At 35.1% G+C, this 24,448-nt stretch overlaps 1 protein-coding gene across 5 annotated transcripts in view; it reads left to right on the forward strand.

The window, feature by feature from the left end:
• TMEM232 (transmembrane protein 232) overlaps positions 1–24,448 on the forward strand; it is a 213,916-nt gene that overhangs the window by 91,492 nt on the left and 97,976 nt on the right. For all 5 annotated transcript variants that reach the window (XM_040446941.1, XM_040446956.1, XM_040446932.1 and 2 more), the window contains 2 exons: positions 2,415–2,593; positions 17,499–17,743. In XM_040446941.1, the coding sequence (XP_040302875.1) occupies positions 2,415–2,593; positions 17,499–17,743 (424 nt within the window). The remainder of the gene's footprint in view (positions 1–2,414; positions 2,594–17,498; positions 17,744–24,448) is intronic.

The following is a 24,448-nucleotide window of genomic DNA, read 5'->3' on the forward strand; positions in this document are numbered from 1 at the left end:
CAGGTAACAGAGCTGCTTCAGGGCCAACAGACAGCAGGCCTGTTACCAGAGGCACCAACAGGCATGGGTTTTCCTGGGTCCTTTGCTGGAGATCCTTTGTGGATCAAAAGGGCTGGAGCCGAGTTCACTGGGTGGGCAAGGATGCTTCCAGGTCCGTGGCTGGGACCACATTACTGCCAACAGGTGTTCCACCTGGGCTGAGACTGCCTCCTCAGTCTTGTTTCCACTGGGGTTGCACAACCTCCTACCTGGGTCCCAAGGTCCTGAAAAAGGCACTTTTGTTTATGGATGGCTGCCAAGTTGTTGTTTCTATGAGGGGATGAATGCTGGGGATGTCCTATTCTGTGATCTTGCTGATATCAATTCATACATGTAATTTCAAATATGGCAGCATACTAATTTTAACTTGTAAAATTTTTATGGGGAGAATTACATTTTCAAAAGAATTGGCTGCTTACCTATAGTTTACACTATCTCTTTCAAAGTATCAATAGAAAGGATGAAAGGTGCCTTAAGTTTGGAAGCTGGACATTTGCCTTCCTCCTCCCACTTGTAAAACGTGTACATACTTTCCATTCTGCCTCCTCTTTCTACCTTTTGGTCTGTTTCCTATGAATGGAATAGAAGGAAGGCAAGTACTTGTCTGAATTGGAGAGCCTATGCTGCATGGCGTAAGATTAGACTCTCCTTCACTGGGCTCTGTCACTCATCATCTGTGTCATGCTAGGGGATTTTCCTTTTTTAAAAAAATGTTTTATTTATTTTTGAGAGAGAGAGAGAGAGAGTATGAGTGGGAGAGGTGCAGAGAGAGAGAGGGGAACAGAGGATCCAAAGTGGGCTCCGTGCTGACAACACAGAACTCGATGTGGGGTTGAACTTACAAACCATGAGATCATGACTTTTAAGTTGAAGTCAGACGCTCAACCAACTAAGCCACCCAGGTGCCCCTGCTAGGGGGGTTTCTAACCTGAGTTGAAGGTCATATGTTCCTTCTATTATGCTAAGTGTAATACGGTCATCATAGCAGGACTGTAATGAGGCCTAGAATAAGGGCACATAGTAGTAGGAATACCCAAGTTTTCTAGTTATAACTATAATAATTATTATTGGGGCATCTGGGTGGCTCAGTCAGTTAAGCATCCAACTTTGGCTCGGGTCATGATCTCACGGTTTGTGGGTTTGAGCTCTGTGTTGGGCTCTGTGCTGACAGCTCAGAGCCTGGAGCCTGCTTCGAATTCTGTGTTTCCCTCTCTGCTCTTCCCCCCACTTATGCTCTGCCTCTCTCTCTCAAAAATAAAAAATGAGCATTAAAAAACTTAAAAAAATATTATTATTATGTAGCTTGGATTATAAAAATCTAGATTGAATTAGGAAAAGTTGAGGATTATCATTTTTTCATATTGTGCTTTATCTTTATTCAAGAAGAGAACTGATGAGTTCCAGTGTCACACAGGCTGTCATCAGGATTTGGAGGACAGTACAATACAACATTCAATTGACTCTAAAGCCCTTCCTGAACCTTCTCTCCCTCCTGTTGTTCTTACCTGCTTCGCATATACTCATACTCTCATGTTCCTCTTTGACTAACTTCAGTTCATATCCCCTTTGAGACCTGCTGTAGTAGTTCATTCTACAAATTTATCCCATCTCTATCTAAATTAGAATTCTCTTTTCCTGAATAGTATTATATAGCACTATACCACTGAGGTAAGAAATAATTAAGATAAAGAGTAAAGAGAAACTTTTTCCTCCTTTCTGTATGGGAGAGGTGTATTTTAAATGTGGACCTTGATAATTTATATAAATCACTAATTGGTATATAAGTTTTAGAAAGAAGATTGTCTTAGACTTTTAAAAATCTCTTCTGGATTCATTGTTCCCTTTCCTCTGTTTCAGTTGATTTATGTCTCTATTAAAAAAGAAAAAAAAAACTTCCAGCCTATAATTATATTGGCAATTTTTGTCTGCTTTTCACATTATTTTCAAGGCTTTCTTCTTGGTTCAAATGGTGTGTTTCATAGAGCTTGATTTTTCTCCTATTCTCTAATTTGTTATAAAAATTCACTATGGTGATTTAAATATTCATATTGCCTTGAACAAATTCCTCTTTCCTTGAATTCCAAAGTTTTTTTTTTTTAAATACATAGTTCCTACTTCACCTGCCCAACTTTTACATTTATGAGGTATGATAATAGGTGCAGATCTTTTCTTACGACTAGAAATTTTAAAGTAAGCTGTGATCTTTTAAAATTAAAGGAGTAGGAGCTGTGAAGAGTAAAACAAATTCCAAAGCTCAGAATTTCAGACTTTACAACACCGTATTAGTAAAACCACAGTTCTTCTTTTTCACAAAATTGTGCATTACTAAGATGAATAAGATTATGTCTTCCCAAAGAATATATCTTTTTCCACAGGTAATCCAGTGATATGGATTGGATACTATGGCTTAGTGTATAACCTGGTGAAAATGTCATGGGAACTTCGGGGAGATGATGAGCAGGATGGATTTAGAAACAAAATATTACAAACATTACAGAAGACCAAGGATCATGAGAAAGACAGGCGAATCCATAATGCAGTAAATATAGCTCAGGTAAGATAAAAGCCAGGGCAATAAATTGGTACCTCCATTATCAAGAAGTGTTTGTCCTTTCTCTCTAAGGAAAAGAGAATGTCCATATTCAGTGAGTGTCACTGACTCACAGCTGGGAAAACCGTTTTTAAATTGAATACTGATCTAGGTTTAGTTAAAGATAAGAGTGTTGGTATTCTTCTGACTAAGAAGCTTGAAGAGAGGAGGTGATTTGGGGGAAGGAATAACTTCTGCCTCAGGTTTGTGACTGTGAGAATTTTAAGTATACTGACCATGCATTCCAGTTTGCCCAGGTTAGCCTGGTCTAGGCCTAATTTTCTAGCTTTCTAATAAGAAAGTAATGAATTAATTCACTCTCAAAAGTGTCTCAATTTGGATAAGTTATTTTTAGTTATCTTATTTGTAAGTTTTTCTTTCTAGCGTTAGATAATATAAATTGCAAATCTGGATTCACTAACACTAGTCTTTTTCTTTAAAGTTAAAAATGTATTTTACAAGTTCTTGGTTTTTCTAGTTCTGTTTGAATGACTACATAATTTTTTTCTTCACTTTCAAAGAAAATCATTATGAAATTAGCTATCCATTCTTCATGAAATGCAAATGTGATTTTCCAGTGATGCTTTATCCATATGGTATCCTATGATATTTTTAATCTCCTACCAGTTTTTTTCTTTTCTATGTCTTATTTTGAGCTAGGTTAATTTGTTTGTTATCCTAAAGTACACTTTTTTTTTACCCTTTCATTGAAAGTTTCTGATTCTTTCTAGTGTTTACAGATGCAATTATCCTAACACCCTTAATATCCTGTTTTCTAATAATAATTAGGGATGTGAATTAATGTTAACAAGTAAGAAGAACAAATAATGAATTCATTCTGCCTAATCAATTGTCAAAGCATATGGGTGGGCCATCATTGCAACACAGAGTATCTACCCTCTAGATTCTTAGTAGAAAACAAAACCTTAAACTCCTTGCTTTTTAAACATAAATGTGATTTCGAGTAAGAATCTTTATGGAGGACTATCTAAAAATATGCATTCCTTTTCTCTAGATGTCTAATATATTTTTCACAGAGAAAGACAGTCAAGAGCTGTCCACTTGAACTACGTTGTTTTGGATTCCGTGGGCTTGCTTTTATGCAACCACGCTTCAGTTTTATCCTTACTTGTGGACAGAACATAGAAAAATTTTTAAATAATCACTACTGGATCTATTATAGTGATGACCACTATATCATCGAGTATCCTCTTTGCTGAGATTTAAGAAATAAATCTTTCTTAGTTTCATGTGCTGTCTGAACTTTATTATTATTTTGGATAAGCTGCTCAATAGAGTTTTTAAAAAAATGAGAGTCAAATTTTGGCTAGTTTTGAAATAGAAACAGAGGACGACATGCATTCATCTCACTGAGTCTTATTATTTTGTCTTTGTTTTTTCATTTTACATGAATTTTCAGTTATTCATATTATTCTTTGGTTTTGTATCTATTTTTATATGCCACTTCACATCTCAAATGGATTGTATACTGTAACCAAATACATAAGCCAACTCAAATTTGTCATTTCTATAATTAGAATTCTATTTAAATGCCTGCTTACAGGGCCATTCATTTGGTATAGGATAGTCTTCCTTCTTCAAAATTTTACTAAGTATCTATAGATAATTGCATTTGACATTCATAAGTCAGTTAATCGGACATAGCAAATATTTTTTGTTTGCTAGGTCCAAGGAAAGACCTTTCTTTACTCAAGCAGTCAGCTCTGAGAATAAAAGAATAGACAAAAGCATAACCAGTAGATGTGCTAATTAGTTTTTAATGTTTAGTTAGAAGACTTCTAAGGGATACTTTCATTCATTTTAAATAGTAAATGTATGGAAAGGCAAGTTTTCCTCAGAGAAAAATCTAAATTAGAAATTTCTAAAGGCAGTTAAATTAACTTAGGTATAGTACATATGTAATATAAGAAATAAGTTTAATTTGCATTAGATAGATTAAAAGATACAATTCACTCTAGATCTATATTATAAGTTAGGTAGAGATAGAGACATTTAGATTATTGGATAACAAAATATATGATTTATGGTTATAAGTGATAGAGTGCCTAGTCAGTGTCTTTGAAATATCACTTAATGTAGTTTGAATTCCTTTATTTAATAATAAGATACTACAAGTATATACACTAAGAAATTAGTATAAATTTTTTTACCAAATTCATTAAAAAATATGAAATAAATATGTACATATTAGATCCCAAATCTATTTTGCCATGCTGAATTCTATGGAAGACACAGGAAGTCCAAAAAATGACCTTTATACAATAATTTTTACTGTCTTATTCAGAAGACAGAAGATTCAGAAGATGGAATGTTATATGTATGGCTATTCCCATCAAAGTTCATGGTACACAAGGGAGTTCAGATGTTCGGTTTCTAACTTTCTTCTTATGTTAATATGGAATACGTTATTGTCATCTTTAAGTAGTACTTGAGCTGGAAACTTAAATGATGAGTTATGTTAAATGACTCGAGAGCAGCGTCAAAGAGTGAATCTCTTAGATAAGGATATGTTGTGAGCCGAGCAGAAACAAGAACACCATGTAAGAAAAAGCCATTGGTTTACTTGCCTCGTTGGAGAAAAAGTCTTGGACTGGGCAGTAGTAGGCACTATATTTGAAAGTTATGTTTGGGTTACCAAGCTAAAGTCTTAGAGACTTAGAAATGGTTTCATAAAAATAGGAATGCTAAGTAAAACAATGAGTTTTGGGAGAAAATTGTTCTAACGAACAATTTTAATAGGTGGGTAATTTATGTTGGGTAAAATCATGCATACAATTTCTTATATCTTTTTAAAATAATGAATAATTGCTTAGGACTTTTGGTATATTATTAGAGTAATTGTCCTCATTTTATTCAAGATTCCCTATATTCACATCCTTGGCATGATTCCTTCTATACTCAAATTCTTGGCTTGATCACATGACTTGATTTAGAAAATAAGACAATATCAATGTTATACAAATGGGAGATTTAAAAACACTTATGTATTGGGGCCTGCCCTCTCTTGTTCTCGTGGAACCCTGTAACTGCCATGTGAGCAAATCCAAATTACCCAGATGGTAAATGAGAGACCGCATTGTGCAGAGACTAGTCATCCTAATTGATCCAGTGCCTCCTCCCGAGACTAGCCAGTTCTTAACTGACCAAACAGCTGACTACAGACACATGAATGAGTCCAGCTAAGACCAGAAGAACCATTCTGCTATCTCTACCTTCAATTGTTGACCTGTGGAACTAGGGGCTGAATAAATAGCTGTTAAACCTTAAAGTTTTGGGGTGAATTGTTTGCATAATAAGAGGTTTCCGAGAATTGCATAAATGAGACTTCAGTCTGCTAAATTGTTCAGTGTAAATATTGCTTTTTTTCTGTCATATTTATCATTTTTAAAAGGCACTGATAATAGATTTGTTGAGCATGTACTGTGTGCCATGTGCTAAGCACTTTACATTCATTAATTATTTAATCCTCATACAAAACACATGATATTTGTATTTTCATGCTCTTGATTTTACAGATGAGGAAATTGAAACTTTAAATAAGGAATTTAAACTTTTTGAGAGGTGAAGTAATTTACCCATGGATACTGTGGTAAATTACATTGCTTGCTTTTTCTAATGTTGAAGAGTCATTGCATTCCCGGAATAAAAACACTTGATGTAATAACCTTTTTAATATTGTCATATTTGCTTTGATAATATTTCGCTTAACATTTTGCATCCATGTTCAATGGGTACAACTGTTCTCTAATATTTTTTCCTTCAATGTTTTCTTATAAATTTTTGTATCAAAGTTATACTGGATTTATAAAATGAATTGGGAAGTGATTATCTTTTTTTCCTATTCTCTGGAAGGATTTTGTAATATGTCATCATTTCTTCCTTAAAAATTCTGTAGTATTTACAATGGAGCCATTTCATCATGGATACTTAGAGAAAGTTTCTAATTGCAGAATAATTTTTATAGTTATATACCTTCCTATACTTTAATTTTCCTTGCATTAGTTTTCTTTTCTTTTTTTTTTTAGGAATTTCATCTGCATTTTAAAAGATTTATCAAGGTTTTCACATTATCTTTCTATGATATCTTAAGGTCTTTAGGATGTGACATGGTATTATCTCCTTCATTCTTTACTCTTGTTATTTTTGCTTTTGTTTCTTTTTAAGCTGTCAGGCCAAGGGTCTAATCAACTTCTTTGTCTTTCAAAGCGCAGCTTTTGATTCTCTTGATACTGATATTCTGTATTATGTTTTCTCTAATTTTTAATATCTTATATTAGATTTATATTTTCTTCTGATAACTTCCTTTCATTTAATGTGTTGCTCCTTTTCCAAAATTATTAAACCATATTTGTCACTGACTTGCAGCTTTTTTCAAATATATGATTTTAATACTATTAGTTTCTCTCTACATGTTAATTTATTTTTTTTTTAATTTTTTTTCAACATTTATTTATTTTTGGGAAAGAGAGAGACAGAGCATGAACGGGGGAGGGGCAGAGAGAGAGGGAGACACAGAATCGGAAACAGGCTCCAGGCTCTGAGCCATCAGCCCAGAGCCTGATGCGGGGCTCGAACTCAGGGACCGCGAGATCGTGACCTGGCTGAAGTCGGACGCTTAACCGACTGCGCCACCCAGGCGCCCCTCTACATGTTAATTTAGATGTAACCTGAAAGTTGTGATAAATAATATTTTAATTATCATCCAATTCAAAGAGTTTCTAATTTCTACTATTATTTCTGTTTTGAGCCACAGATTATTCAAGTTCACCACTTAATATTCACATATAGGGAGATTTTGCTATTACATTTAGGATTTTGATTTTTGTTGAATTCTATTGTGCCCAGTGACGATGCTCTTATTATTATATATTGTATTATTTCATCCTACCCCTTCATTTGTCTGGTGGTTACACCTTTTACTTGTTATCCAAGATGTGACAAAGTGAATCCTTGTGGTATTGAAGTCTAATATAAAAAATTTAATATTTTCGTAGACCTTAAAACAGCCTTAAAATATTTTAACTCCATTTATTTCTCTTTACTTACATAATCTTCCTGTTGAACATTTTAGTTGTGTGTGTGTGTGGGGGGGTGTTTGTGTGTGTATATGTGTAGGTTTATAGATATCCGTATATTATTAATATGTTTTACAATCAGTATTCTTTAGATTTACCCACATATTTACATGTTTCTTTTCTTACTCTTCCTTCTTAAATTTGTGGCCTTCTCAATGGGATTATTTTTATTTTGCTCAAAGAAAATCCTTTTGTATTTTAATAATATCTCTTGTTGGCTAATTCTGTCAATTTTTATTTACTTAAAAAGGTTTTTATTCAATTTAATTTTGAAGGATAGTTTTATTGGCCAAGAATTCTAGGTTGGTATTAGATATGGCATAAAGTTAAGTGTCTAATCAATTGCTCTGTTTATTCTTCTCCCAGGCAGTGGTTTTCCTTGCATCAGTTTTATGACTTTGGTCATAAAAGTTTTTTTTTTTTTTCAGTTTATTATTAGCTGGTATTTTTCTAATGTCAGATTGCATATTAACATGTCTATAGTAGGTTTCAAGAATAATGTCTAGACTAACTCCTTTAAATTCCCCACAAGTAATTATGACCAAGTAACAATTATGACCAAGTGAAAATGACCAAAGTGATTAGCATCTGTGCAGTTCTCAGTTTTTCTCTCCGTAGTCTCTGTGCTGTGTTCTCATGTTATTCCTGTGTGATCTTCTCTCCTAAATTCCACAACTGATATCCCTTCTCTTTATGCTTAATTTCTCTGAAGAAAATAATATTCATATTTATTTCAGATTTTAAAAGCTGCCTTCTTAAGGGAGTTAATCATGATACTGTAAAATAAGTTAACTTCTCACATCTGAAGAAGTCAAAAGCAAACGATTTTAAAATAGTGCACACATAGGGTCTATAGGTGTAATGTATTACAACAAATAGTTTGAATTTATTAATATTGTGCGTTCTTGTCTGGAATAATCTCAATAGTTTCTATGTAACTTATCTTTGCAAGTGTGTTTAATTTTACAGTAGAAGATGAGCATGGTAAAATCAAGGTTTCCTTTTCTTTCTTTTTTGACACTGCATTGGGAAGACATTCACAGTCATAAGACTACAAAAGTTATTTATGACTAAACATTTTTAGTTTTCCTTAATAGCTTACTAATTCCCCAATTCCACTGAACCACTTACATTATTAGCCTGTGACACCTTTTTTGGTAAAAAGTTCTATGGTATAAAATGGGCATAATCTTTTATACGTCATAAAAACTGTCAGTTTTTAGGTGCTCCCTCACTGCTCCATGTGGATAGAGAACATATAAAAAAAAAAGCTATGAGGGCTTGTGTCTCAGATGCTTCTTTTTAAAAAATTTTTTAAGATGTTTATTTATTTTTGAGAGAGACAGAGACATAGCACAAGCAGGGAGAGGGCAGAGAGAGAGAGAGAGGGAGACACAGAATCCGAAGCTGGCTCCAAGCTCGGAGCTGTCAGCACAGAGCCCGATGAGAGGCTCGAACCCACGAACGGTGAGATCATGACCTGAGCCCAAGTTGGACGCTTAACCGACTGAGTCGCCCAGAGGCCCCTCAGGTGCTTGTGTCTAAAATAAAATAGGTTTTCCACTTTTATTCAGTTAATGCAGATGACTATGTTTATAGCACAACCTTTGTTTATTCTTTCCTTCCTAACACCTTGCTGCCAGACCCTTTTCCTAACGTAAGGTAATCATCATATTCCCTACACAGAGTGAAACATAGCCGTAATTATAAACTATCGTACATTATAGTCAGAAGGATTTATTTCAGAAGGATTAAATATACCTCAATGTTTATGGAATTCAGTAGAAATTTTCCCTTTTCATACTTCAAAAATAAATATGCAATTCATATGGTAAACTATGGAAGTTAATGAATAAAATTTTGTACTTAATACCTCAATTTATCTGCATCACTTGTAAACCTTTTACTAACGATATTATATGTACTCTCATGTCTTACATGTTTTTTTTTTGACCATAATGGCATTCTATCATCTATAATTCTCGTTCTATCTGTTTGTGAAATCTGATCCTTAATGGAGGTTAGAGGAGAGGTGAAATATTTAATAGCATATTTGAAAAGAGAAATAATTCTAAATAGATCCCTAAACATGAGCCCTTCATCTGACAAATTCAACATAAACCCAAACGTTGCCTGAGTATTTGGGATAGAAATAAAATACCGTCATATACCCACAGTGGCATAATAAACAAATGTTAATTGATGTGCTTTGTTTGAAATACTTCCAGGGAGACTTGCAATGAGCAAGACTCTTCTGTAGAGGCAATTCGGCGGCATATGTCGGCACATGTAGGAAAAGTCATCATGTGTAAATGCTTTCTGCCATCTGGCATATGACCTAAAATATCAAAAAGAAATATGTACAGCTAAAATGAATACGTGACTTTATTCAGAGGACCTTTGACTCATCAGGTAACATACTTCATGGCTAACATTTTATGGTGAGGTCTTTAAACTAAAATTCATTTTTTATTCTTAATGATATTCCCATACTGGTAATGTACTCTACAAAGCAGCAAACTAGAACTCCTAATAGAACTCCTCTCTCAGTACCTACCTCTCTCCTCCTCCACATATGGCTCTTCTTTTGACATAAATAGAAAGTCTGAGTATGGAAAGGGAGATGTATTTTTGGAAGAGTACAGTCTCTTTAAATACTTATCAACAGAATTCTAATGTAACAGATACATTGTTTTAGGAGAACAAAAATATCTGTAGAACTTACAGTGAGCCAGGCACTGTGCTAAGTATCTTACATATATTAACTCATCTACACCTCATAACTCTCCCACCACCTCCGTGATCCACCCAGATGGGAGTGTCTTAGTCTAAACGTGATTAAAATAAGTGGCTGATGGTGGATACATCTATGAGTGAACTTAATCCCAAGGCTCTGCTATTTCCACTCTGTTGTGTCCTCTTTCTCTAAAATTAAATATAAACAAGGCACTAACATTTATTGAAGAATTTTTTATATCAGACACTGTGCTAGAAAATGTATTCAATTTTTGTGTTTAACCTTTATAATAACACTGTAAAAGGGGAGTATTATCACCTTCCCATTTTAGAAATAAGGAAAACTTCTCAGAGATGTTAAACAGTTTGTGCAAGATCACACAACTAGAAAACGGATATTCCCATATTAGTCCTTTTCTTAATCTACTACATCAGTCTTTCTCAGACTTTACCACATATAGGAGGAGGGCCTGACATTCTGTATTTATAACATGCTACCAGGTAATGACAGATAATGATGGTCCAAGGACTGCAATTTTAATAGTTCATAACCAGTAATAATAGTTACTCGTGCTGTCTTCCCTTGTGAGATTTTATAACTCCTGTAGGAAATAATCTTTTGTAACTACCAATGAGTCACTTCTATTTAAAATTTGAAATTTGAAGAAAAAAATTATCATTTTTTTCCTGCAAACAAGTTAAATATTTCCAGCTCTAGGATTACTTAAGGACAGGTGAAGATACAAAAGAGACAGACAGCAATAGACAGAGATAGGATTTGCTGTAAACTCTTTTGCAATGGCTAACATCCTATTTCTTTCTCTTTTATTCTTTTATGTCAAGCAGAATATAAGCTAGCTTACTTTTTGATGTGTTTACTACATTTCCCTAATTATTGATAGAAAATGAAGAACTCTGGAGAGACTGGCTTGCTTATTTATTTATTTATTTATTTATTTTGCTACCACATCGCGATTCCTTAGAGAATTTCCCTTTTTGCTGATTTATCCATCTTCTTGAATGTTTTTTGTTGTTGTTTGTTTTGTTTTTTCTACCACCATTATACTCAATACAAAGACGAAATGGTGGGCATCTGCCCCTACACGTAGCTAGAACATGTGTGTGAAAGAAATACTCTCCAAGAACATCACCTTTCCAATTTTAATACTAGATTAGTAAAATTAACATAGATATTCCAAAATTGCCATTTGGTTCTTAGTAAAAAAATTCGTTTCAACAATACAATAAAGAAAATCCTGAATTTTAAAGCCTACATGGACATTGCTAAAAAGTAGGGACATTTGATAAAAATGTATGTAATGTATAAATAATGTTAACAGATGGAATTTGAGGTAACTTTTATTGGGAGGGTAAGTTGTAGTAAATTTGTGAGTTTGGAATCTATTGTAAGGAATGGTCATTAATATTTTGTGTTAGTTTACTTCCAAGAAGTATAGATATGTATTTATGCATAGTTGGCATTTAAGTCTCTGGATGACAACATTAGAATAATGGCTTTAAGAGAAGGAAGACTCTTAAAAAGAGATAGCTATTGGGGCGCCTGGGTGGCTCAGTCGGTTGGGCATCCAACTTCGGCTCAGGTCATGATCTCGCGGTCCGTGAGTTCGAGCCCCGCGTCGGGCTCTGTGCTGACAGCTCGGAGTCTGGAGCCTGTTTCAGATTCTGTGTCTCCCTCTCTCTCTGACCCTCCCCCATTCATGCTGTCTCTCCCTGTCTCAAATAAACGTTAAAAAAATTTTTTTTTAATTAAAAAAAAAAGAGAGATAGCTATGGTAGTAGAACCATGATTCTATTTTACAGATTTGCTAATGTGAAAGTGAAAATATAACAAAATTGTTTTCAGCCTGGCAGAAATTGTATCAAATCCTCTCTGGGGTAAAGTGCAAAGGCTGAAGCTTTAGTGCTGTGTCCTTGGGAATTCTTAAAAGAAACTGATACTTGAACTTCCCACTGCCTACTAAGTTAACCCTCACAAAACTCAGAGAGTAGTTACCATTAACTCCTTATCACAAATGAAAAACAAGTCAGAACTAAACTAAACACAGAGGCCTAGAGAGGTAACATTTCCCAAAGTTTACATTCTTTAACAAGTGGAAAAGTCCTGCTTGACTTCAGATCTAACGCGAAGCCCATATTATTTCCTGGTACTTCCTCTGGGAAAACAAACAAAATCTTTTAAAGATAAGGCAAATATACATTTGACTGATATTTGAGGCTATATTTCCATTGGTTGAATGCCTTGAACGTCAATGGGGGAGAGAAGTTTACCTGGACTTTCAATCAGTGAACCATATGAGAGATGTGGACATGCTTTCATTTTGCTTCATGAAGGAAGAGACATCTGATCTACAGGTTATCTGGTCTGGGAGGGAAGAAAGCAAGGAGTAGCCAAATGAGACATGATAAAAATAGCATCAACATTCTGTACTGCAGGGTAATGCTATGTCTGGAAACAATGCGTTTTGCCAGAAATATACCAAAAACTATTTTTGTTCATTCGTTTACTCACACATTTATTCTTCCATCCCTCTCAGTAATGGAAGAGCTCATAGTAATATATTTATGCAATACTACATATTATTATTGATTTTGAAGTACCTTTTCTTATAAAAAGATTGAGCCAGGGAGGATAAGCAGAATAAAATGAATTGGTACTGACCACCTTGCCTGAGCCCACCCAGCTGGAGGTTCTCCATGCACCTGGTATCCAGTGAGGCATGCAGCAGGTGACGCAAGTAAGAGGGGAAAAGCTTTGGTAGCCAGGCTCAGACTGGGGCTGCTGCTTCGCTCCTACCCACGCAGATTTATTCACAGCAAGCAGCTGTTGTAATGCTTTCGTGTAACTCCTCCCAGAATACCTTGGCTGCCCCAAATCTAGCTAATTCCGCCACCAGTATAAGTAGTGGTGCTCTGCAGGCAACAGCCAGTCTCTTCGTGATCTTATTCTCCTTTGTATATCTTGACTCTTATGAGACTCTAGTCAAGAAACACTTATACAGTAGTGCTCCCTTATCAGCAGTTTTGCTCTCAGAGGTTTTAGTTACCTGTGGTCAGCCGTGGTCCGGAAGCAGACGATCCTCCTGACCCACCAAACATCAGAAGGTCAATAGTAAACTTAATGCTAAGTCACGACTCCTGCGCCATTCACCTCCCATCTCATCACATAGGCATTTTAACGTATCATCATCACAGAAAGAAGGGTGAGTACAGGACAATAAGATGTTTTGAACACAAAAACCACATTCACTTATCTTTTATTACAGAATGTTGTTATAATTGTTCTATTTTATTGTTGTTAATCTCTTAATGTGCCTAATTTATAAAATAAACTTTATCATAGGTATGTATGCATAGGGAAAAACAGTATATATAGGGTTCAGTACTATCATGGTTTCAGGCATCCACTGAAGGTCTGGGAACGCATCTCTCATGGATAAGGGGGGCATCCTCTGTACTTCTCCATTTTCTAAATCCAATCCAGATGGTGTGTAGACACCCACTGTGACAAGACAAAAACAGGCCTTCATTGAATCTGCCAATTCCATACCTTATTTTATTGGCACAGAAAATGTTGAGGATCTCAAAATTGAGCATATGAAGTATTTGACTAAATGATGAATCCCAGTATTAAGTCTGCCGGAGTGTCAAGTATAAGATGAAGGGAAACAACATTCAAAATTAGTGAAGAGATGATTTTCTTAAATGTAGTTTTAAAAAAAAAAATTTTTAATGTTTATTTATTTTTGACAGAGAGAGAGACAGAGCATGAGCTGGGGAGGACAGAATCCAAAGCAGGCTCCAGGCTCCGAGCTGTCAGCACAGAGCCCGACGTGGGGCTGGAACTCACAGACCGCGAGATCATGACCTGAGCCGAAGTCGTACGCTCAACTGACTGAGCCACCCAGGCGCCCCTCTTAAATGTAGTTTAAGAAGAATAGATATATCGGGGTGTCTGGCTAGTTCAGTTGGTTAAGCGCCAGATTCTTGCTTTCTGTTCAAGTCATGATCTCATGATTTGGTTCATAAGTTCCAGACAGTGTGGATCCTGCTTGGGGTTCTCTCTCTCTCTCCCCTTCTTTGTTCCCCTCGCCTGTGCTTGCTCTCTCTCTCTCTCTCTCTCTGAAAATAAACTTTTTTTATTTTTTAAATATAGACACCTAAAGCCCTACCTAAAAAATGAGAATAGATTTTATCTTATCTAAAGATAAAGGATGAGATGTGGAAAAGAGATTTCAGGTTTCATTTGAGTCACTGAGGCCATAAAATAGGTAATACAAAAATCTTTGATTCTATTTATATGTACATTGGAAGGTACTTCCAGGTGTTAGTGTAATTCCTTAATACATTTCAGCTGTACTAATTTAAGGCCAATGTGCTCTAGATAAAGTTTTACATTGTTAAGCTATCACTGTTCTCTTGAGAACTGAACACTTTGTTTTGAGGCTTTGGATTTGACGTTGCATTTGAGTTTTTACTACAGTAACTGACATGTACTAGGGCAGTGATGGATTGAGTCTACCCCAAATCCAAGCATAATGAGTAAAATTTGTTTATATATTTACTTACACCTCTTAGAATTCACCAGAAGTGCCAGATGCATTTACTCAAATGATTCCAAAAAGCAGTTGACCTCAACTAATTTCAAAATGATTTTTATTTCTGCATATGTTGAATACTTTTACAATTTAAAAAAGATGATGTTTTGAAGGTAAAATTGACAAGTCTTGAAATTAAAAATGTAAAGATGTGAAGGAACCAAAACTGTAAATCAAGTAGTTGGGAAGTGAAGATGGGAAACTTACGTTACATTCAGAAGAATTTTTGTACTCTTTCTGTAAATACTTTTAAATAAACTCTATGAAACAGAATAGCCTCATTTAGAACACTTCCTGTTATCAGTCAATATTTTTAGATAGTTAAAACTCAGCCTAAAGTGGGATGAGTTCTGGAAAGTAAATCTTTCGCAGCTGCTTCAAGGCACAGAAACCTTTTTTAAAATAGATACTCCTTAAAGTCTTTTGCTCACATGGTCACAGAGTAATGCTTACATGTTCCAATATCTAATATCCCCATGGTAGTCTTGATAACTAGAGTCATTTCTTTTATCTTGAGAAACCTACCCTGGACACCATATTCAGCAGATGTCAAGGTATGGAGTATGTGACTGAACATTACATTTTGTTTCATACCTGAATGCTGTGAAACTATTTTTTAAATGAATATAATTTATTGTCAAGTTGGCTTACATAAAACACTCAGTGCTGATCCCAACAAGTGCCCTCCTCAATTCCCATCACCCACTTTCCCTCTCCCCAAACCCCCTCCCCACCTATTTTGGATTATATATTGTGTTTGTGTACTTGTGCTTTTATTCATAATAACTTCTCATGTTATGGAATTGATTTGTATTGGACACAAACTATAAGTAAAAGGAAATAGCTCAAAAAATACAGCATTGTAATTGCCTTTGAACAGGTGAACCTGTAGTCTTTGAGACCTTAATTTCCTCAAAGTCACAACAGCTATGAAGTGTCATAGTTTCATTTTTTGTTTCAAACTGAATGCTCTTGCTATGATTTTGACCTAGTTAATAAGATAGCAACAACTGGGAATAGTATGAACATAATTGTTCGTTCATACTGGATACTATAAACATACATGGTTTTTGCATTTTACTCTTTCCCAGCCTCCAGAACTTTTACAATGATCCCTATTTACTTACCTGCCTTTTGCTGTTTTCTTCATTGCTTTGACCCTTTATTTTTTCAGTTTTATCATGAGATTGTTCTCATTTTTTCCCATTATAATTTTGTCGGAATAATGGAATAGTCAGTCTTCAAACAGTAATTTGATTGAGCCAAGCTGATCTTGGAACCTTAGAGTTTAAGTTAGATGTTCATATGCAGAAAAATTTTTTCTGTTCCTTAATTTCCTACCATAAGATCAATTAGGCATATAAAGTGAATCCTGAATGACTGGTAATAAACTGCCTGAAGATGGATAATACTGAATAAAAAAATGTAAAAAACTTAATGAAAGGAGGCAGCATCCAATTTATTTGCAAGAAGGAATTCCTAACATGAACATATTGTGAACATTAAAAAAAATGTAACACATGAGATTTTGAAACTTGCATCTTCATTTATTATTACCAATTCTCACCAAGGAAAATATGCCTCTAGCCATTTCAAAAGAAGTTGTAATTAAAAATTAGTCATGGACAATATTGAACATAAATAGGAAATTTCAGCAAAAAGCTCTTTCCTGACTAAAAATTGATTAAATATTGTAGAATTTTTGTGCTAGATATTTTTTAAAAATATAACTTATTAAATTTAATTTAAACCTAAATCCGAGAACATCTTCAATGTGCAATAAATACAAATCTTTTTGTTTTTTACTTAACACAAATTTTGTTCAATAAACATTTTCTGTTATCTTGAAAGAAAATTTACATTATGCACAGATGAAACTGTTTTAATAAAACATATACTTCAACTGCTTAATTTTTTAAAAAAATGTTTATTTATTTTGAGAGGGGGATGGGGGCAGAGAAAGAGGGAGAGAGAGAATCCCAAGTAGGTTCCATCCTCAGAGCCTGATGTGGGGCTCAAACTCCCCAACCATGAGATCATGACCTGAGTTGAAACCCAGTTAGTTAAGCATCTCAGCCACCGAGGCACCCCCGATTGCATAATTTCTTAATAAATATTATAAATAGGAAATTCTTGTATGGGAAATGTACAAGTTGAAAATACAATTATATCATGAAATTTTTGTAACTTCAAGACTGGTTTTGTTCATGCTTAATTGTTTATTTCACTAAAAACTGTTATAATTTTAAAAATCTTTTGGGAATCTGCTTTTATTCTTAAAAAGATTATTTTTATTTAATAGGAAGAATGTGACATTAGTCAAAGAAAAAAACACACGTTCATCTTTTATTCAATGATACATGATTTTTTCCTCTCATTTAATTCTATTTCAACAGATTGCTTTTTCTTTTCTTTCAACAGGCTGAGTTAAATGACCCAACTGATCCCTTCACTAATTATAGTGCACAAGTCTCATCAAATGTAGGGGATGAAATTTTCTCTAAATATATAGGATGGAGAATTGCCACTGCTCTTTCCAAACTATTTTTCCCCTCCACCGATGCCTACGTTCTTCCTTTGAAAAAACCATTGACAAAACAGGATCAAATGAAATACCTGAACAAAAAGGATTCCGTGAAGAGAAGAGTTGTACATGTTACTATAAGGTAAAGTGAACCACTATTCAAAATAGTCCTGTTATTATACTGCATTTCAAAATCATACAAATTATATATAATCATGCACCACATTATTTAACTCCATTTCTCTTTTTTTCACTTCAACTCTGGGCTCCAACAACTTCTAGGTATTCTGTCATATGCAAGTACCCTCTTCTTAGAAACTATTTCCTCATGTTTAAAATAGATATTGTTATATAAGTCAATGTTTTAATACAGTGAAGTGTCCCTCCCAGTACTGACCTTCATTTGCCTATTTTACCCCTATCTCTCCCTGATTAATTGCTTGTGTATCCTTCCAAGGTCTCTAAAATATAAACAAAATAAATTAGACTTTCTCTCCATTGTTACATGAAAGCCTACTAAATATATTTGTCATCTTACATTTTTTATTTAACTTCATTTCTTAGAGATTCTTTTTCATTCCAGGAGACAGGGAATTTTCTCATTATTATTTTTTAAATAGGTTATGATGTTTTCCTTAGTATGGATGTCCTACAGTTTATTTTTAATCAGTTTCCTTTTGGCATCTGGGTTGTTTTAGACTGTCTGCCACTACAGACTACAATAGAATTGAAACTTCCATATATATCTTTTAATGCACATGAATAAATTCTTGGAAGTGTGATTTCTGAGTCAGAGGATGTATGCCTTTGTGGTTTTGGTGGGTATCTTCTAATTGCCTTTCGGAAGAATTGTACTAACTTATATCCTCACTAGCAATATATGAGAGTACTTGTTTGTCTTCAGTCTTGCCAATGGAGGATTTGACAAACATTTGGATTTTGATAATCTGAAAAATGAAATATGATTTCTAAATACAGTTTTCTTTTTTTTTGACATTTAAATTATATTCCATGTATGCAAGGCTGGTTCAACATTATTAGATTGTGTAATCCACAGCATCAATAAAGTAAAGATGATAAATTATATATTTAAGCAAGTAGAGCAGAACAGTTTAAGACTAAAGTAAGTAGGCGCACCTGGGTGGCTCAGTCAGTTAAGCATCTGACTTCGGCTCAGGTCATGATCTCACAGTTGGTGAGTTCGATCCCTGCATTGGGCTCTGTGCCTATGGCTTGGAGCCCGGAGCCTGCTTTGGATTCTGTGTCTCCCTCTCTCTCTCTGCCCCTCCCCAGCTCATGCTTGGTCTCTCCCTCTCTCAAAAATAAACATTAAAAGAAATAATTAAGAAAAAGACTAAAGCAAGTATAAGAAACTAAATTAACAGAAAGTCAAAATGAAAATAGAATACTAGCATCAAAATATGGTTTGACAAAATCAAACACCAATTCAGGATAAAAACTGAGCAAACTACAAGTGTATGGGAACCACCACAACATGATAAAGAAGATAAATAAAAACCTACAGCTAGCAACAGACCTAATAAGAAACTTAAAGCTTTTTTTCAATTTACATAACTTTTATTTAATTTTTAAGTCCTTATTTTTTATTATGTTAACTTAATTTTTTATTTAAATATAGTTTTCTTAAGGTGAGTGGTTTGAATAACTTCATATGTTAAGAGCCTTTTGTTTTTTCATTATGTGGGAATTAACTCTTTATTTCTTTTGGCCATTTTCCCCACTGAGTTTTTATCTTTGCACGAACTATTACCTATTAATTCATGTGTCCCTTTGTCTATGGTAAGAACTACAAATGTTTATTTTTCCCTATATATTTTATTTATCTTTAAATTTTGCTTGTAGCATTTTTTGCTATTATCATTTTTCTATGTAATTATATCTATTTAGGAAAGTTCTTTTCATTCTAAGATTGAAATGTTATCACATTGTTTTCTGGTACTTTTAAGGATCTATTTTGAACTTTTTTTTTTAAAGACTCTTAAAATTTTTTTTTAAGTTTATTTATTTATTTTGAGGAGGGGGGGGAGGAAAAGGGCCAGAGAGAAAGGGAGAGAAAGAATCCCAAGCAGGCTCATGCTGTCAGCAAAGAGTCTAATGCAGGGCTTAAACTCACGAACCATGAGATCATGACCTGAGCTAAAATCAAGTGTTGGACGCTTAGCCGACTGAGCCATCCAGGTGCCTCTGTTTTGAACATTTTAATCATTGGTCCATCTGAAAACTTTTGTGTGTGAGTTGTCAATCCATATGGCTACTGAGTTGTCCCAACAAAATTTATTGAGTCATCTATTTCCTTTCAATATTTATTCTGATGTAAAATGTTATGCTTATTAAATAGTAAATTCTTATTATTTTCTTTTTCTATATTCTAAAAGAACTTCAGTAATTTGGAATTAACTACTCTTTCAAGGTTTGGTAGAATTCCCTCTTTAATCTGCAGTATCTTATGCCTCTTCTAAGGGTAGCTCTTTGTCAAATGTTTTGATTTTATATGTCCATTGACAAGGTTGATTCAGCCCCAATGTATAGGTACAGCTAAATTCAGTTCTTACTATTTGAGATCCATGCCATAAAAGTATCTGAAGTATCAATCCTGAATTTCAGTCTCTTTAGATCTTTCTCTTTCTTCTTTAGTCAATTTTAGCAGATTGTGCTTCCTTTGAATACTATTTATTTTAACCCATTTTTCAGAATTTATTTGGCCACAGTTGACCGAAGATGTGTATTAAGATTCCTGTTGCTGTGGTTATTTTCTCCCTTAACCAATTCTCATTTTATGTATTTGTGTTTTGTCCCTTTTATTCTTCTTAATTCAGTGTCATACTTTTTATATTATTTTTCTAGTGAACCAGTGTTGAGATTCTAACTCACATACTTTTGTTCTTATGTCTATGAATTTGTTACTTTCCTTTGATCTATTTTGTGGTTCATTTTCTAATTTCTTGAATAAGGTGCTAAGTCGTGTGGGAAATTTTCTTCCTCAGCCTGTGTAAATCATTATTTGTGTTCCAAATTCTGCGACTGTTGCTGCCCAAAGGCAGGAGGTATGATAATTTGGTGGAATAAGTTCAGTAGATAGGCTTTACTTTTTTGTATGCAAAAAGTCCACAGGAAAAAAAAAAAACAAACAAATGTTTAGGAAGAGTTTTGACCTAGCTTTGAGCATTTTTTGAAGAATTGTAAAATTAGTAAGGAAGATAGGTACTTTTTTTTTTTTTTAATATTTATTCATCTTTGAGAGAGAGAGGTGGGGTCGGGGGAGAGGAGCAGAGAGAGAGGGAGACATAGAATCTGAAGCAGGCTCCAGTCTCTGAGCTGTCAGCACAGAGCCTGATGTAGGACCCAAACTCACTGGCTGCGAGATCATGACCTGAGCCCAAGTTGGACGCTTAACTGACTGAACCACCCAGGCGCCCCGGTACATTTGAATTTAAGGATTACACTACCTGGATGTTAGTAATTCAGAAGAAGTAAATATGATAAAGACATTCCTCAGCAAATATTTTAAATATTTGTAAGGTTGCAATATGTCAAAGTACAATGAAAATGCCAGCTTTAAATATCAAGGGTATTGAGATTTACTTTAGAATCGACAACTGTATTCTGTATATTCTCAAGGACCAAAGGCATGGAAGAAAAAAATCAATCTGGGACCACAGAGAGGACATTGAACAAATGTACTTTGGTTTCTCATTATGGTCAGTTAAAGGAAAAGAGAAAGAAAACTAGAAAGATAGAAGAAACTGGATTTTGATAAGAGGAGATGAAGGAAATAGCAGGGGAAAGTCACTAGATGGTTAAAAGACAGATGGAGATGAATGGTTCCTGTTGGGACACAGAAAAGAAAAACTGGTAGAGGAGAGGAGACACAATGGCAATACTTAAAATAGCAGAAAAGAGAAATAAATGTATGAGCGAAAGGAAAGATTAAAGAGAACAACTGAGAAGACATACAATACTAGTGAAAGGTACAAATGGAGAGATGTACACGAGGGTTGGGGACAGGGGAAGAGAATATGCACAGTCAGAGGGAAATGAGACAAAAGAGTACTGGGGTGGGGTTATGACTCAAAAAGTCCTGTAGGTTTTGAAGGATTAGTAAATTAAACTTCTCATCAGCGCCTCTAGTTCATTACACAAATGACATTCATCATTGATCTTTCAAAAAAATGTTACCTTCTTATCCATTTTTCACAGCTCATTACAGGCTCTAGCAATTCAGCTTACAGTGTCTCTGGCCTGAATGAGAGAATCCAGCAGTCCAAGCATCCCTCTGGCAGGAGAACCTCATGTGGCCCAGCTTTCATATCACAGCATTCATGCTGTAGTGTGTGTGAACAGTGCCCCGTGGAGTTGTGCATAGTGCTGGATTCCTTTAGGGGTAGACTAATCTCTGGGTGCAGCAGAGGTGAGTGGTGCAGGGCTGTAGTTCAGTGGCCTGAAAATAAAAGTTAAGTCGGGCCTGGCTGAAATAGTCGCTACTGTCCATTAGGGGTATGGGAAATCCCTGCTTGATTTATCTATTTATTTTTTCATTTTTTTAATGTTTATTTTTGAGAGAGAGACAAAGTGCGAGTGGAGGGAAGTCAGAGAGAGAGGGAGACAGAGTCCGAAGCAGGCTCCAGGCTCCAAGCTGTTCACACAGAGCTGGACATGGGGCTTGAACTCACGAACCACGAGATCATGACCTGATCCAAAGTTGGACACTTGACCAACTGAGCCACACAGGCACCCCAGAAAATCCCTGCTTTTTAAAAAGTAGTTGAAAAGCAAATTTCATTCTAAGCTATGCATTGGCAAAATGTCTCTGGCTCACTGAACATTAGGTGTGGGAAATGTTAATTCTTCCATTTGCTCGATTCTGCATCTATTCAGCAGTCTCACAGCTAGCTCCTTTTGTCGGTTTTCCACCTCTTTCCACTTCCAGGTCCACAAACTGGAATTAGTGCAGTTAATGAACATCTGAGCATGTTGAAGTTTTGTAGCTAAAGCACAAGACCTAATTCAAGGCCTGCTGAATGCTCAGCTCTTTTTCACCTCTTAAACCTCTTCGGGTACAGGGTCATATCACCAATTCCCCTTTGAGTATTCCTAGAAACATCCATTTTGTGCTTTCCACAAGTAGCACTGTGAAAGACAGCAAGAAGGCCAACCTTTAAGGACTCCTACAGAAGATGGGACACATTGAAGAGGCAGGAGCACAGGACATTTAAGAGAATATGTTTCTTTATTGCCTTGGAGCACTAAAGCGTACTTAATTCAGTGTGAAAATCTGAAAATTTATTAGTAAGGAGAAAACAGGAGCTTCCTTATTGATGAAGCATCTGCTATGACCTATAATTTTTTCCAAAAATACTTTTCACTTGTGTTTGTAGACTATAAAACTCTTTGAGAGCAGGAATTCTGTCTTTTGTATGTTTATAAACATATATTTTACTCTGAAAGATTTGCAGATTTGACTTCTTTCTTTTATGAAAATTTTCAAAAGAAAATTTATTGTTTTGCTTCTGTATATTGATTTTTTTTTTTTGGTTTTGTTTTGCTTTAAGATAGTGGGACATGCTATTGAGCACATGCTCTTTTTGCCCTTCAGCATTTTTTTAAAAATAAAAAAATCATTATGGTTCTTTACCGCATCATAAAACTGCAGCCAAAAACCTAGGCATATAATACTTCTACTTCAAAGCATACTATTTTCCTTTTCTCTCTTTGTCAGTAAAAATAACGTAAATTTACCTTAAGGCTGAGAACTGAGAACTCTGAAGACCAAATTTTCAAAAACCAGTTCCCACATCTGCTGTTCCGAAGTTTCTTGTAAGTGTATGTGTTAAGCTTATGCCTTGAATCTCTATGAACTCACAAACAACTAATTTTTTGCACATATGTAACGATTCAGAGAAGCCTAACTTAAAACTTGATCTCTGATTGTGCTTAGTTTGCTCACGAATTTCATGTTGAAAGACTTCATAAGACCAGCACATGGAATAGAGTCCAGGTGAAACTAGCAAAGATGGGCTGGGAATCTCTGTTGTCCTCTAGGCATGAAATTTTACATAGCTGACTTCATAAAAGAGTGGTTGTACCCAAAGCTGCTACTACTACATCTCTGCAGCTTCCGTTATAAATGGAGCTAACTCCAAAGTAATAGAATGAGGATAGAACATTTGCTGAATGGCAGCGAGTCAGGGAAAGGTAAACACCACAGTGTCCCATAAGAACAGGCTCTATTGGAGGGACCAGTGGTCATGGTGAGGCACATGGTTTTTGTTATCCCATTGAGAGGGGCGCTGGAGTTGAGGAAGCAATTGGACATTCACTGGGTTTGTGTTTTGAGGGAAGAGACGCTGCCTGATGGCTACTCTACCTTCTAATAATGGAAGTGTGAAAAATAGCTTCTCAAGGAAGAAACACGTTAGGCTCAGCTGCCATCTGAGATTGGGCACCAGCTGGATAGGGGATGCTAGAAATGCCAGCTATCCAGAACCTGGAGCTTTTGGGACGTTTCCTTAATGGTTGTGAAATAAAGCCATTGGGAAACTTCTGAAGTTGGGTTTAGGAGAAACTCCAGCAAATGAAGGACTTTTAGGACCCCTCGTTCTAGTCAGCAATTTGCCAGGCAATTCAAGATGAATCTCTGAGGTCGTAGTTGAACAAGCCTTTTAGCTACCCCATCTGAGTACCTTTTATAAACAAGGCCCTGTGTTCACAGATGTAAGACCCTTAGATGTAGGTAGATACATAAAATCCATAAAATGGATAAAATAATCGTATCTGTGAAAATACTCATTTTGTATGTGAAATCTGAGAGCTTAAGTAATTTTCCCAA

This window comes from Herpailurus yagouaroundi, unplaced genomic scaffold (assembly GCF_014898765.1).
Source record: "Herpailurus yagouaroundi ecotype Mexico unplaced genomic scaffold, PumYag 29, whole genome shotgun sequence".
NCBI classification, from domain to species: Eukaryota; Metazoa; Chordata; class Mammalia; order Carnivora; family Felidae; genus Herpailurus; species Herpailurus yagouaroundi.